Source organism: Uranotaenia lowii, chromosome 3 (assembly GCF_029784155.1).
Source record: "Uranotaenia lowii strain MFRU-FL chromosome 3, ASM2978415v1, whole genome shotgun sequence".
Classification (NCBI taxonomy): domain Eukaryota; kingdom Metazoa; phylum Arthropoda; class Insecta; order Diptera; family Culicidae; genus Uranotaenia; species Uranotaenia lowii.
The window spans coordinates 31417903-31433136 of record NC_073693.1 but is presented as its reverse complement, the minus strand read 5'-3'; the positions used below and the strand labels follow the sequence as shown (position 1 = coordinate 31433136).

The 15234-nt window shown below is 29.8% G+C and overlaps 2 protein-coding genes across 5 annotated transcripts in view; both read right to left on the bottom strand.

The window, feature by feature from the left end:
• The window catches only part of LOC129755176 (uncharacterized), a 137542-nt gene that overhangs the window by 33612 nt on the left and 88696 nt on the right, over positions 1 to 15234 (bottom strand). The gene's annotated exons all lie outside the window — the stretch shown is intronic.
• Positions 9940 to 10741, bottom strand: LOC129755178 (uncharacterized). The gene is made up of 2 exons (XM_055751545.1): positions 10517 to 10741; positions 9940 to 10458 (listed from the first exon to the last, which is right to left on the bottom strand). Exons 1-2 carry the CDS (start codon positions 10564 to 10566, stop codon positions 9975 to 9977), a joined length of 534 nt encoding a protein of 177 aa, XP_055607520.1. The 5' UTR covers positions 10567 to 10741; the 3' UTR covers positions 9940 to 9974.

Here is a 15234-nt window from a genome sequence, read left to right as displayed (position 1 = left end):
TACATTATGACTATTTTTGTCCAACCAGAGAGGAGTAGGCGTGTGCATAAACGGTGAAGTAAGAAAAAATTGGTGCTCTGGGGTTGGACAGGACATCCTAAATAAGCTTAAACTGCATTTCGTAGGCATGAACTGCTTGAATTAATTTATTTAACAAAATAACTTTCCCATTTTCAATTTTTCAAATTAAAAACAATTTTCATGCTAAGAAGAAACACTTCTCGAATTTAAATTTTTTACCAAGGAAGTCAATCAAGGTACTCAAAATTCCAGCATATACAAGAGCGAATAGAATTCAAACCAACGTATTATTTTTTTTAATCAAAATTTCACAAGCTTGTAAAAACTATGTTAATAAGATAGTATTAACTGTTTTTGACATAATCCCCCTTTTCACCCACTAAAATCGTCTTTCTCGATTTCGGATCCCTCGGTTCCATCTAGTCGTTCTGATCCGATGGGTATCATTTGAATCCAGTGGCATCAGCTTTTCCAGATGCTCCTGCTTTCCGCAGAATCCGGAGGCCAATCCAAATAAAAAAAAACTGATTTTTCTTCAAAATTCTTAATTTAATATTTCTATGATTTTTCAGCTCCAAAAAACGTGTCCCGAACTCACAAGCACAGCCTACCCTGCTAAAAATTATTGTTTTTTTTTCCAAAAAAAGTCATGCCCAAATCATTCCCTTAAATATGCACAAGCTGTATTTTGACGAAAAAAATCTGACTTTCTGCGATTTTACCCAAAAATTCTGTAATGGTTCTCTGTGATGTTTTTTTTAACTAATTTCATTCAAAAGTCATGGGGGCCATTCAGATAAAACGTGGACAGAAAAATGAGATTTTTGACCCCCTCCTTCCCCTCCGTGGACAATCGTGGACATTTGGCAAACCCGTTCCCCCCTCCCCTGATGTCCACGTGGACAGATTAGAAATTGCTTTTTTTTAATCTAATCTGACAGTTAGAAAACACATTTTTGCCTTTTTGTTATTCAAATGGCTGCTATTGAAAAAAAAGTAATAAGCACTTCCTGATATATAATAATTTTAAAAATTTTAAATTTCTTAGTTGCTTGCTTTCAAGTGGCTGCTAATTGTTTAAACTTAAACTGGAGTGCTTAGCAATTTAAAGATTTTGATTCAAACATCATAATATTTATTCACCTTTAGGAAATATTTTGGAAGTATGTATATCCACGTGGACATGGCCCAGACCCCTTCCTCCCTTTCCGTGGACAAGCTTGGAAATTCCTATACACCCCCCCCCCCCCCCCTAAGATGTCCATGTGGTATGTTAACGGCCCCATGTCAAATTGCGTCTTTTTTACGTCTTTTTTAAAAGAAATCAATTACCATTACCAGTTTTATCATATTTTTCAAATTTAATGATAATTATCCAAAATTTATATTGATATGAAAAAATTAATTTTAGAAAAACGTCTAACATTTTTAAATTCTGTGTAATCTGTGAATATTTCTAAAATTCTGTGTTCTGTGACACGGATTCTGTGATGAAAATAAGCTCAAAATAATGTGAAATTATAGATTTTTCTGTGATTTCGGCATCCTTGCTTGTAGGCCTTGATATTACCCGGCTTAAAAAAAATCATCAAATTGTGAGATGTCAGTTTTTGAGAAATTAAGTTTTAGTTTTTGAAATGCATTTTTCTCAGTGTAGAATTTCACAAAAAAAAAAAATTTTTTTAATCCAAAACAATTTTTTTTTTACAAATCTCTCTCATGCACCACATTTGTGTAGGATTGTTATTTTCAAGCTGAAAATGTTTATAAAAGTTTAACCTTTTTAAATGTTGGTCTAGATATTTTTTGGGAAATCTAAGTATGCCAAATTGCTTTACTATGAAATATCTTTATGTCCACAAAGTTTCATTGAATTCTGAGAGGGTCATACCAACTTCGTGTCGATTTGGCATGCAATTCGTCTTTAGCCGAAATGAAACTTAAGAAAGATTCATAATTTTGACAGAATTGAAAAATCTGAAACAGTATCGTCATTGTTAATATTCGTTTTGATTTACAAATTGAATTTCAAATAAATAACTAAAAAAATAATTCATATTAGAAGCCCTAAATTCAGAAGGCATTTAGGAAAATTATTGTTGAGGGTTCTGATACAAATTTTGCATTTTGATTTTTTTTTTAAGAAATTACCATCTGCAACTTTTGAGCTGAGGCTTAAAAGGCAGGATTCAGATCCGGAAGTGAAATAAAAAAAATCAGATATTTAAACATCAAGATCAAGATGAAAATATTAATGCGAGAATTCCATGAGGGGTACAAATAGCAGGAGATTTCAGTTTCATAGTTTTTAGTCTATGTAGATTCAAAATTTAAATTTTATATTAAAACGATGTCAGTTTGGAGAAATAAACCAGAAGAAACCACAAATATAAAACTAAATTTGGGTTCATTTTTAAGTATTCGTTCTTTGAAAAATCTACATTTATTTTTATTTATATTCTCAGGATTCTAATTATGCAATATATTATTAATGATGATTTTGAATTTTTTTAAATCATAATCAAGGTCACAAGCATAGAAAATAAATCTATTTAAACTGCAAATTAAATTCCTTACTTTATTTTCTGATTATTTTGTGGTTAAAAAAAATAAGCTTATTCTTTGCTAATTTAGGTATTCACAAAAAGTTTTTCTCTTAAATGAAACCTTGAAAATCCATTATTTTTATTTGAAATCTCCAAAAAATGCAATTTCTGAACACAGCTGTTTAGCTAGCCCTTAAAGCTAAATTTGCAATGCAATGATCGTAACTGCCAAAGTTCAGCCAAATCGGAGGTAGACTTTTATTCGACCAGCACTTGAAAGCATTGGTAAATTTTAAACTCATTGTCTGCCATGGCGAGAATTAAACTTCTATTTTTTAATGCATACAAATAAAGATTTTTTCTAGTTTTTTGTGGTTCAGTATAAGTATACTTTGGAATAGTTATAGATTTTTGACTTCAGTAAACGTTTGACCTTGAAATTTGAAGTGATACAAACAAAAAATTGATCAAAAATATTTTGGTTGATTGTTTGCTAAGCAGTCCACTAAAAGTTGGCCAGAATAATCCTGTATTTAAGGAAATGTTGTATTGTGATCTTTTGAGATTTTTCGAGACTTTTGAGATTTTTCGTGACTATTGTATTTTATGAATGTGTGTCAAAATTGTTATGAATGTTTTTTTTTTTAAATTAGGTTTTTGATTTTTAGTTTATTTATAAACTCAATACTGTAACATTAACTCGTGTCCATTTCATACAGTCACCATCTGTCAAAAATCGCCGCCAAAAGTGGAAAGCGACCGTTTTCCTTCTGTCATCACCTCTCTGAGTCAAACATGAGAAATGGATTCGGTACATATTCTTTCTCGAGGGAAAAAAAAATGAAGAAACCCAAACAACAGCCAAAAGCTCCGGTTTGGTAAAAGCAAAGTGAAATCTAGCCGATAGATCACGTTCCAGTATTTCATTTTTTTTCCCCGGCTTCAATATTCGTCCAGAAGACCTCGCCCAGCTTTTTTGCACTTTTACCTTCTAACATTCCGAAGCTATTTGGCCGATGTAAACACACATTCCGTGACGTCAATGTGACACTTGGCAAACAGTGATTAGACGAAGGGTAGTAAACCTTGGAAAAATATTAACACACAACACATATTTCGTTTTACACCTTCTGACAGCTCAATTGAAGGTTGGTAGTGGTCCTACACTTTTATGATTCACCTCACATTTTCAACAGGAGGGTTTTTCTTATCACCACCGTAAAAAAAACTGCAATCGGTGGCCATTTGGAGGAAAGGTGATTTTTATTGACATTCCGCAACCACCTGTGTCATAAAATAACTTAGAATAATAGTCACTACTGACTTTTATTGATATCGATGAGGTGCAAATCAATTTTAAAAAAAAAGTTGTGTTTACAATTTCGGTTAAAATATCAAATATCTCCAGTATGATTGATGATGATTTTTTTTCCAAACCATCAATCTCTGTTAGAAGTTAGCCAAGCTTCTTGAAAAGCCAAATATATCAATTTAAAAAATGACGCTTTATTTGTTTACGACATTCTTATCTTTCTGCTTGAAGAAAGCTTAAAAAAAACTAAGTGAGTCAACTGACTTACCTGAGCAAAGTGCTTTAAAAAGTTGTTAAGATAAGAGCAAACAGCTGGGTTGATAAACAAAAAACTACACCTGATATGGGAATAAATTTGGCCACTTCAGGAAGCAACTTCAAGCCATTGATGACGTTAGCATATTATTTTAACCTTTTTTGATAACATATATGATAGTTCTAAAAAACTTGAGACTCTTGAATTAGCTCAATTTAGAACCAAAATTAAAATAATGATGGAATTTGGGCTTCTTGATTTGTGGTTTGGATTTTATCAAGTTTTTAAACTAGAAGAGAATCAATCAAAACTTTCAATCTTCCTTAATTTCTTTTTTTATTCGATTTTATTTTTCATTACAAATGTCACGCAATGGTTCCGAAAAAGCCGTGAATCCACCAAACTTTTCTTCAATCATTAATCCAAAAACACTGCAACTGCATCTACCTCAAGCTACATCTATCACAATCATCATAATCAAGAGCCAAAGTCGAGCTTTTATGTCATAATTTAGTCGAAATAAAAGACACGTCAGGGAACAACGACTTCCCTTCTGTTCTCATTCGGCTCAAATCTAGACTAAGTAAGTGAATGGATGGCACGAAACGAGCATAGCACCAATAATAAAAAAAAATGTCCGCTACCCTCACATCCCCCCCCCCCCCCCAGCACCCCAGAAAAATGTGCTGGAATCGGGTTGTTTTGGTTTCTAACCAGATAGGTGAAACCTCGAGGTATGTCGTGATAAAACTAAACGGTGACCTAGGGAAATTTAACTTTGCCCACAACTTTGCTTACTGCTTACTGTTTGTGGAAAAATCAAGGCGGGAAGCTTCCGACATTGTTTTTTTTTCTTGCTCCTCCAATTCTTATTTTTCATTCAATTAAGAGCGAGAATGTCAAGGTCAATGTGAATCTATGTTTTGGCGTGTTTTTCTCATCTAAATACCTGTGTCTGGTTGGGTTCGAATGCAGCGAGGAGAATAAACCAATTAAATCAAAGAGAAATTGATATGAATGGAAACGGATCAATTGTGATCAATCACTGTTTCGGAAACAAATTCATTCTTGTTGATAGAGCTTGTGGTTTTAAAATAATGGCCTCATTTAGCTTCATTTTTGTATCAGTTAAGTTTATCTAATTGTTCTTTCCTTTATCATATTAGTTTTTAATTTTTCTCTCAACTTTGTGTCATTGTTGTATAAAATTTGTGTTTTTTTTGTGTCATTCTTAAGTGAGTTTGTGTCATAGTTTTGTCGTTTTTGTCTGATTTGAAGCTATTTTTGTAACATTTTTGTGTCATTTTTAATCATTTTGTTATCATATTTGTAACAGTTTTGTGTAAAATTTGTGATATTGTTGAATTAGTGTAATTTTTGTGGAATTATTGTGTCATTTTTGAGTAATTTTTGTTTCATTTCTGTGTCATTTTTGTGTAATTTTTTGAACAATTTTTGTGTCGATTTTGTGTCATTTATTTGTCATTTTTGTGTCATTTTTGTGTCATTTTTGAGTCATTTTTGTGTAATTTTTGTGTAATTTTTGTGTAATTTTTGTGTAATTTTTGTGTAATTTTTGTGTATTTTTTTGTTTATTTTTTGAGTAATTTTTGTGTCATTTTCGTGTCATTTTCGTGTAATTTTCGTGTCATTTTTGTGTCATTTTTGTGTCATTTTTGTGTCATTTTTGTGCCATTTTTGTGTAATTTTGTGTCATTTTTGTATCATTTTTGTATCATTTTTGTGTAATTTTTGTATAATTTTTGTATAATTTTTGTGTCATTTTTGTGCCATTTTTGTGTCATTTTTGTGTCACTTTTGTGTCATTTTTGTGTCATTTTTGTGTCATTTTTGTGTCATTTTTGTGTCATTTTGGTGCCATTTTTGTGCCATTTTTGTGCCATTCTTGTGCCATTTTATGTCATTTTTGTGTATTTTTTTTTTGTAATTCAAAAGCAATTTTTGTGTAATTCTTACGTCATTTTTGTGTCATTTGTGATTCATTTTTTATTAATTTTTGTGTCATTTTTGTGCCATTTATGTCATTCTGATGTCATTTTTGTCATTTCTGTGTCATTTTTGACCCCTTTTTGACCCATTTTCGACCCATTTTTAGCCCATTTTTGTTTCATTTTTGTGTTATTATATTGTCATTTCCGTATCATTTTTGATTCATTTTTGTGTGTTTTTTGTGTCATTTTTGTGTCATTATTTGTGACATTTTTGTGTCATTTTCGTGTCAATTATGTCAATTTTGTGTCATTTTTGAACCATTTTTGTGTCATTTTTGTGTCAATTATGTAATTTTTGTGTAATTTTTGTGCCATTTTTGTGCCATTCTTGTGCCATTCTTGTGCAATTTTGTGTCATTTTTCTTATTTTTGAGTCATTTTTCGTCATTTTTGTTTCACTTTGTGTCGTTTTTGTATTATTTTTGAGTAATTTTTGTGTAATTTTTGTGTAATTTTTGTTTCTTTTTATATCATTTATGTCGCTTTTGTAATTTTTGTAATTTTTGTAATTTTTTGTAATTTTTGTTATTTTTGTAATTTTTGTAATTTTTGTAATTTTTGTAATTTTTGTAATTTTTGTAATTTTTGTAATATTTGTAATTTTTGTTATTTTTGTAATTTTTGTAATTTTTGTAATTTTTGTAATTTTTGTAATTTTTGTAATTTTTGTAATTTTTGTAATTTTTGTAATTTTTGTAATTTTTGTAATTTTTGTAATTTTTGTAATTTTTGTAATTTTTGTAATTTTTGTAATTTTTGTAATTTTTGTAATTTTTGTAATTTTTGTAATTTTTGTAATTTTTGTAATTTTTGTAATTTTTGTAATTTTTGTAATTTTTGTAATTTTTGTAATTTTTGTAATTTTTGTAATTTTTGTAATTTTTGTAATTTTTGTAATTTTTGTAATTTTTGTAATTTTTGTAATTTTTGTAATTTTTGTAATTTTTGTAATTTTTGTAATTTTTGTAATTTTTGTAATTTTTGTAATTTTTGTAATTTTTGTAATTTTTGTAATTTTTGTAATTTTTGTAATTTTTGTAATTTTTGTAATTTTTGTAATTTTTGTAATTTTTGTAATTTTTGTAATTTTTGTAATTTTTGTAATTTTTGTAATTTTTGTAATTTTTGTAATTTTTGTAATTTTTGTAATTTTTGTAATTTTTGTAATTTTTGTAATTTTTGTAATTTTTGTAATTTTTGTAATTTTTGTAATTTTTGTAATTTTTGTAATTTTTGTAATTTTTGTAATTTTTGTAATTTTTGTAATTTTTGTAATTTCTGAAATTTTTGTAATTTTTGTAAGTTTTGTAATTTTTGTAATTTTTGTTATTTTTGCTATTTTTGTTATTTTTGTAATTTTTGTTATTTTTCTAATTTTTGTAATTTTTGTAATTTTTGTAATTTTTGTAATTTTTGTAATTTTTGTAATTTTTGTAATTTTTGTAATTTTTGTAATTTTTGAAATTTTTGTAATTTTTGTAATTTTTGTCATTTTTGTAATTTTTGTAATTTTTGATTTTTTGTAATTTTTGTAATTTTTGCCATTTTTGTAATTTTTTGTAATTTTTGTAATTTTTGTCATTTTTGTAATTTTTGTAATTTTTGTAATTTTTGTAATTTTTGTAATTTTTGTAATTTTTGTAATTTTTGTCATTTTTGTAATTTTTGTAATTTTTGTTATTTTTGTAATTTTTTAAATTTTTGTTTTTTTTTGTAACTTTTGTCATTTTTGTAATTTTTGTAAATTTTGTAAATTTTGTAAATTTTGTAATTTTTGTTATTTTTGTAATTTTTGTAATTTTTGTCATTTTTGTAATTTTTGTTATTTTTGTCATTTTTGTAATTTTTGTTATTTTTGTGATTTTTATCATTTTTGTCATTTTTGTCATCTTTGTCATTTTTGTCATTTTTGTCATTTTTGTTATTTTTGTCATTTTTGTCATTTTTGTCATTTTGGTCATTTATGTCATATTTGTATTTTTTATACTTTTTTTTTTTTGTTTTTTTTTGTCACTTTTGTCATTTTTGTCATTTTCGTCATTTTTGTAATGTTTGTAATTTTTGTAATTTTTTTTAATTTCTGTAATTTCTGTAATTTTTGTAATTTTTGTCATTTTTGTCATTTTTGTCATTTTTGTCATTTTTGTCATTTTTGTCATTTTTGTCATTTTTGTCATTTTTGTCATTTTTGTCATTTTTGTCATTTTTGTCATTTTTGTCATTTTTGTCATTTTTGTCATTTTTGTCATTTTTGTCATTTTTGTCATTTTTGTCATTTTTGTCATTTTTGTCATTTTTGTCATTTTTGTCATTTTTGTCATTTTTGTCATTTTTGTCATTTTTGTCATTTTTGTCATTTTTGTCATTTTTGTCATTTTTGTCATTTTTGTCATTTTTGTCATTTTTGTCATTTTTGTCATTTTTGTCATTTTTGTCATTTTTGTCATTTTTGTCATTTTTGTCATTTTTGTCATTTTTGTCATTTTTGTCATTTTTGTCATTTTTGTCATTTTTGTCATTTTTGTCATTTTTGTCATTTTTGTCATTTTTGTCATTTTTGTCATTTTTGTCATTTTTGTCATTTTTGTCATTTTTGTCATTTTTGTCATTTTTGTCATTTTTGTCATTTTTGTCATTTTTGTCATTTTTGTCATTTTTGTCATTTTTGTCATTTTTGTCATTTTTGTCATTTTTGTCATTTTTGTCATTTTTGTCATTTTTGTCATTTTTGTCATTTTTGTCATTTTTGTCATTATTGTCATTTTTGTCATTTTTGTCATTTTTGTCATTTTTGTCATTTTTGTCATTTTTGTCATTTTTGTCATTTTTGTCATTTTTGTCATTTTTGTCATTTTTGTCATTTTTGTCATTTTTGTCATTTTTGTCATTTTTGTCATTTTTGTCATTTTTGTCATTTTTGTCATTTTTGTCATTTTTGTCATTTTTGTCATTTTTGTCATTTTTGTCATTTTTGTCATTTTTGTCATTTTTGTCATTTTTGTCATTTTTGTCATTTTTGTCATTTTTGTCATTTTTGTCATTTTTGTCATTTTTGTCATTTTTGTCATTTTTGTCATTTTTGTCATTTTTGTCATTTTTGTCATTTTTGTCATTTTTGTCATTTTTGTCATTTTTGTCATTTTTGTCATTTTTGTCATTTTTGTCATTTTTGTCATTTTTGTCATTTTTGTCAGTTTTGTCATTTTTGTCATTTTTGTCATTTTTGTCATTTTTGTCATTTTTGTCATTTTTGTCATTTTTGTCATTTTTGTCATTTTTGTCATTTTTGTCATTTTTGTCATTTTTGTCATTTTTGTCATTTTTGTCATTTTTGTCATTTTTGTCATTTTTGTCATTTTTGTCATTTTTGTCATTTTTGTCATTTTTGTCATTTTTGTCATTTTTGTCATTTTTGTCATTTTTGTCATTTTTGTCATTTTTGTCATTTTTGTCATTTTTGTCATTTTTGTCATTTTTGTCATTTTTGTCATTTTTGTCATTTTTGTCATTTTTGTCATTTTTGTCATTTTTGTCATTTTTGTCATTTTTGTCATTTTTGTCATTTTCGTGATTTTTGTCATTTTTGTCATTTTAGTCATTTTATTTTTTTTTTTAAATTTTTTCCATTTTTGTCATTTTTGCAATTTTTGTCATTTTGTTTTAATGTGTTTGTTTTGGAAAGATCTTATAAGCTAGCATGTTCATTTCTATGTTTGAAACATTTTATTTTAATCGCGTATCGCGTTCTTTATTTTAAATTTTTAAACGATTTTTTTTAATCAGGCCCCTCAGCTTAAATATGAGTACTTATTTTTGCATTTATGAGTTCAGTTTTGCTCACTGCAGTTGAAGTTCCTTCTGGATGTCGTCCTTGTCCTTCGAAGCCGCCGGAAAAGCACCTGAGTCCGAACTCGTCTCGTAGGTTCTCGAGCTGCTCCAGATTGCCTTCGTTGGGCTGCAACACGTCGAGATCTCCGTGAAACGGCTAACGTTTCAACGATTTCAGTATCATTTGTGAATCCAAGGTGGGGATGAAGGGCTCCTTCTTCTATCATCAGATGCCATGCTGCCCTAACAGAATTATCCACGGAATTGATCAGGGCAGGTGTTGCTACCATTGTTGGGCGCGGTCGAAGGCGTTCCGATGGCGGTCTTGGAGCTGAAAGTTCCGGAATATTATGGGGCATCCGACAGATTGGACAGGTTTCCTTGTAATCCAGCCAATGTTCAATACATCTATCGTGGAACTGATGACAGCAGGGTAGGAATTTTTGTTCACCTCGAATGGGTTCCAGGCAGATTGCACAGTTACTGAAAATGAATGCATTGATGGGCTGTTTCAAACGGGGCTTAGAACATAGCAACTTACGGATACGACTTAGAAGATTCTGGAGACGGCGTTGGGGATGAATTGGACATTTTAGTTTTAAATATAAACCTGACTTCTTACACAAATCACAAAAATTTTGATCACAAACTCTATGATGTTTTGATTTCTTAAAATATCGTTCCCCCGAATTACCAGCCTACTAACTTAATTTTCCGAAATGTTAAATTTATGAAATGTTGATAAGGAATTCTCAGCAGATTCGGGAATTATCAATTAAATTAAATGGGCAGCCTATTCTCAGCCAGACAGCTCTTTAGATACAAATCCTAATCAACCTTTAAAGATTCATATGGATTCATCAAACAGATAATCGTACTTTAAAATCCTCTCGAAAGTTCACCATTCAGTGGATTGTACCTAATTCCGGTAAGTTTCCGCGCCGTTTTCACATCTTAAAAGCATGATAAATAACAAAGTATCAATTTTATTATTCCATCCACCCTCGCTTGGTTCCATTCTCCCAGATGACAGATGAAGAACATCGGAAGCTGACAGGTTGGTATCCAAACCAAATATCTTACTACGTGAGAAAGATGCCACATTGTTTGCTCCGAACAAACATCTGTTGAGTGTACTTGGAGTATAAATACTGTATTCGGGGTTTTGTTTGCATTTTTTTCGTTTTGCTGCTCCTCGAAATGGAATTGGAAACGAGGATTGATGAGATATTTCGCGGTTGAAATCATTAACGATTGTCATCGAGTGCGAATTGTTTACCGAAGGAGCTCTTCCCTACATGGCGATTTTTTAACATATTTTATTTGAATGTGTCACTTTCACTAATCACTAATCACTAATCGTACTTCCATAGCCAGAACTTATGTCTGAGTCCCAAAGAATAATAAAAGTGAGTTACTATTCTTCTTGTCTTTGTTCATGCTTTTTATCATTTTAACATAAACACATTAAAATGATGAAAAACACAAAATGGTTGGGCCTACCATGGAGCAGAGAACGCAGAGACATCTGGAACTCAGGAACAGAAGAAACGTGGACCACCAGTACCATACGTTTCAAATGGGCAATGTCGTTGGAAGCATGCTAAGAAAAATGCTCCTTGATGAAAAAACCACGCGTTATTGGAAGTAATTCCACAAATCACAGGGGTTCCTCTTCAGTGGTTGGAAATGATTCATTTTGTACAAAGAAATCACAAAACCTAAGAATAAATGCATTTTGTAGAAGTTATTTATTAAATATAATGATTTTAAAACTCTAAGATTTTTTATTTTCATTCAATTATTTTGGATTTCGATGTACAATCATTTCTGGTCATCGACCAAGGATAAAGCGCCTTTACTCGCTCTTGAAAATAAAAAAGAGAATAAAAAAATATTAAAAGAACATAAAACCCTTCGAGGTCTGTTACGAACCCGAAAGGTTTTTTTTTAAATTAACACTTTTAATAGAAATAAATAAACTATAATAATAATCTCTAAATTCAAAACTTTAAAATAGTTCAATTGTGTCCTGGTCAACAAAGCTAAAAATTGAACTTCTTGGGAAAATGTTTCACACAAACAGACAATCGGTAAAAATGAAACATATAATATAACACAATCGATTCCCTGCAGCCGATAATATTCAAATGAAGCCTAAATCTGGAGAATTGAGGGTGGAAACACTCAGAATTTAACCTTTATTTAACTTCATGTAAGTAAAATAAACATCATGGAACGAACTCACCAAATAAAAGTAAAACATTTGGGCTGTGTTAATTGATGGTGAATTCCTCTTTCCAGTCTGCTCTCAATGATTTCCAGTTCCATGCAGCGCCTTAGCGGAACGCGGCACGAAATATTTATCCTGCCACTCTTGAGGATCCCACTCATCTAATAATGATTCACCCGAAAAATCTAGAACTTAGTACAGTTTTATGCCATTTTCAGCACTTGAATATTGATTATCAAATGCCCCCGCTGGCCTTCCACAAACCCTACACACACAAGAATGAACGACCAAAAGAAAAAATTTGGTCGCAGCAAGCTGAACAAATCCTTCGTGCCAAGGGACTGATTGAAAACTCACAACACTACTCTAATTTATTATAATTTTTTTCATATTCCCTGTCACTGTTGTCGTTGGGAATATTCACAAATGATATTCACAATATTGCAATGATAAGCGACACATTGAACACTAGGAAATCTTATACGGTATTTTCACCAGGGACACCCATAATCAAACCGCGCGGATAACCAAATCGAAGAGCAAAGACGACGACCTGAAAGGCGACGACACAAAAAAACAAACCGTCCTTTTTCGATCACGATTTTCCATTTTCGTCCAGTGGATCCATCTCAAGATTTGACTTGTCCACTTTAAGGCATCTTTAATCAACACTCCCAGAGTTTTATTTTGTTAATTCCCAATATAATTTCACCAGAAACACACAATTTTCTGAAAATTTCGACGGACGAGATAAAAAACGCGTGCACTGCGGTCAAGCCAAGGCCTACTCCTTTCATATTTTATTTGAATGTGTCACTTTACTATTTAACCAAACATTTTTCTTGACTTCAGATTTCAAAATCAGAATACAGAAAAAAATCCAAAAATCCAGTATTTTTGCTTTTTAAAACTTGGACAAATACTTGTGTTCGACGACTTTCTGTTGTAAGGAACTGCAGTGAATTAGAGCACTGCACTAATAACTTTTATGAGTTTAACAATTCCGAGCTTCAAAATCAAAATAAAAAGCGGAGAATAGGGATATTTGATCCCATTTTCTCATTTTCATCATAGTTTTTTGAAAAAAATTAGCAACTCGCCTTTTTTGATTTTCAGGCAGCGTGTAATTTCAATTTTATCTGCTCCTAAAGCAAGATACATGAACACGAAGATGAGCTAGAATCATTTTCGTGAGACGAAAAAAAAATTTGATTCCTTCGAAAAGTGCTTTAGAATGAAGATTCAATCTTCGAGCTTATCGGAAACTATTTTTTGAGTTGGAATTTTTGTTCTGAACCATTGTTAATGAGCAATAAATTAAATTTCTCATCGTCGTTCTTTATTCGTCGAAAGCAAGTAATGTAATATTTTATTTACTTATGTTGAGAATTAGTAAATGATCTAACAGACTACCTTCATATTTTTGTGATGACATGTCAACTTGTTTGAATTAACAAAAGATAAAAATATCATCAAATTTTGATTTTAAATCGTCGAAACTGCCCACTAAAAGCAGCGGAAAATTAGGATGAAACGACACAGTTCAAAATAAAGTTGAAATTTAAAAAAAAAAAAGTAATTTTTTTCTTTAAAAAATTTTAACATTCCACTTGTGTGCTTGGAAAAATTCTTGGAATTTTCACTGTGAACATTGTGTTGTTTTTAAACCGTGTTGATCCAATGTTTTGGATCATCATTTGCCTACACTGGTGCGTTAAACATCCAATGATCTCAAAAGTTGCTTTGAAAAGCGTTTGTATAAAATCGAATATTTTTATAGTTTTTACAATAATAAAAATTTTATAGACAGAATATGAGTAGAAGATAGAAATACGAAGCACATGTTGCAATGCATTCGGGTGTTCAGCTTGGGTATTCCGCATATACGGTCATTTTTCTTAGCAGGTGCATATTTCCCCGAAATACCCTACTAAGAAGTTGCAACATGGAAGTTCCACAGCAGGCCCTAGTGAGCCAGTTCCGATTGGACATGTTTTTAAATGTCAACTACTTTTATTATGTCATTGATAAGAAAAATGCTAATGGGGATGAAGGCGGATGCATTTTTTTTTGCAGATCCATTAATCGCATTTAAATTCAATCAAAGCAGTCGCTGAAATTTTGAAACGGTTTCGGCTCATTTTCTTTAATATGCGTGTACCGACCCAAGCGATCACACTGGTGGTCCATAATTCCAGTTTCAACTCACTTTTTTAGAACTGGTATAAGGATTGTTCCAAAAATTAGATTTGGACCCAATTTGACGGAGTTCTAAACCGTTTGACAGTTAATGGAACACGAGTCTGGTTGCCAGTTTTTTCACTCGATTTGATCTAATTTGTTTGGTCCAATTCTTGTATAAATTCGACCCAGGAATAAACCACAGATGACGATGCTTTTAGCGGTGAAATAATGTTCTCTATCTTAAGGACCTTCTACATAGCCAGACATATCAGCGAATCGTTTACATTTAATCGAACCAAATCTAATTATTTAGGGTTAGTTGCCCTACTTTGGACCCTTTAAGCGGTGGGTTTCAAATAAACATGTTTTTCTTAGAAATGGGCGTGAGGTTTATATTTTTTAGAAAATTTATTTATAGTTCATGATCTAATCTGCAAGTTTCAATGAAAATTTTCAGCATAGGTTTCTCCGTATTTGAAAGATTTGCAAAGATATGGACGATCAAAATTTCCATCTATGTACCAACTGTTCCTATTTTGGTACTGAACTGGTTCCTTCCATTGGACCTGAATCTAAAATTCCTATTAAAAGTATGATTTTTTGAAAATAAATTAACAAATGAATCGAAAATGTAATCTTTAATGAAATTTTATCATTAAAAGTTATTACAGATTTTCAACGATTCAAAACCCTTAAATTTCTGCTTTAATATCTCAAACACTTTCACTCTCCGTTAGCTCTATCAGTAGTGCGATATCTGAAACTTATTTGTGTTTACATACTTGTTGTTTATTTGCGTAAAGCTGACAAAAAATGTTAGAAATGCTCAATATTGATTCTCA

Excerpts from the sequence above, each read along its gene's own strand:
- LOC129755178 (XM_055751545.1), bottom strand. The coding sequence starts at position 10,566 with ATGTCCAATTCATCCCCAACGCCGTCTCCAGAATCTTCTAAGTCGTAT. Across the intron at positions 10,459-10,516 it reads GAATCTTCTAAGTCGTATCC|TAACTGTGCAATCTGCCTGG; the intron begins GTAAGTTGCTAT and ends ATTCATTTTCAG.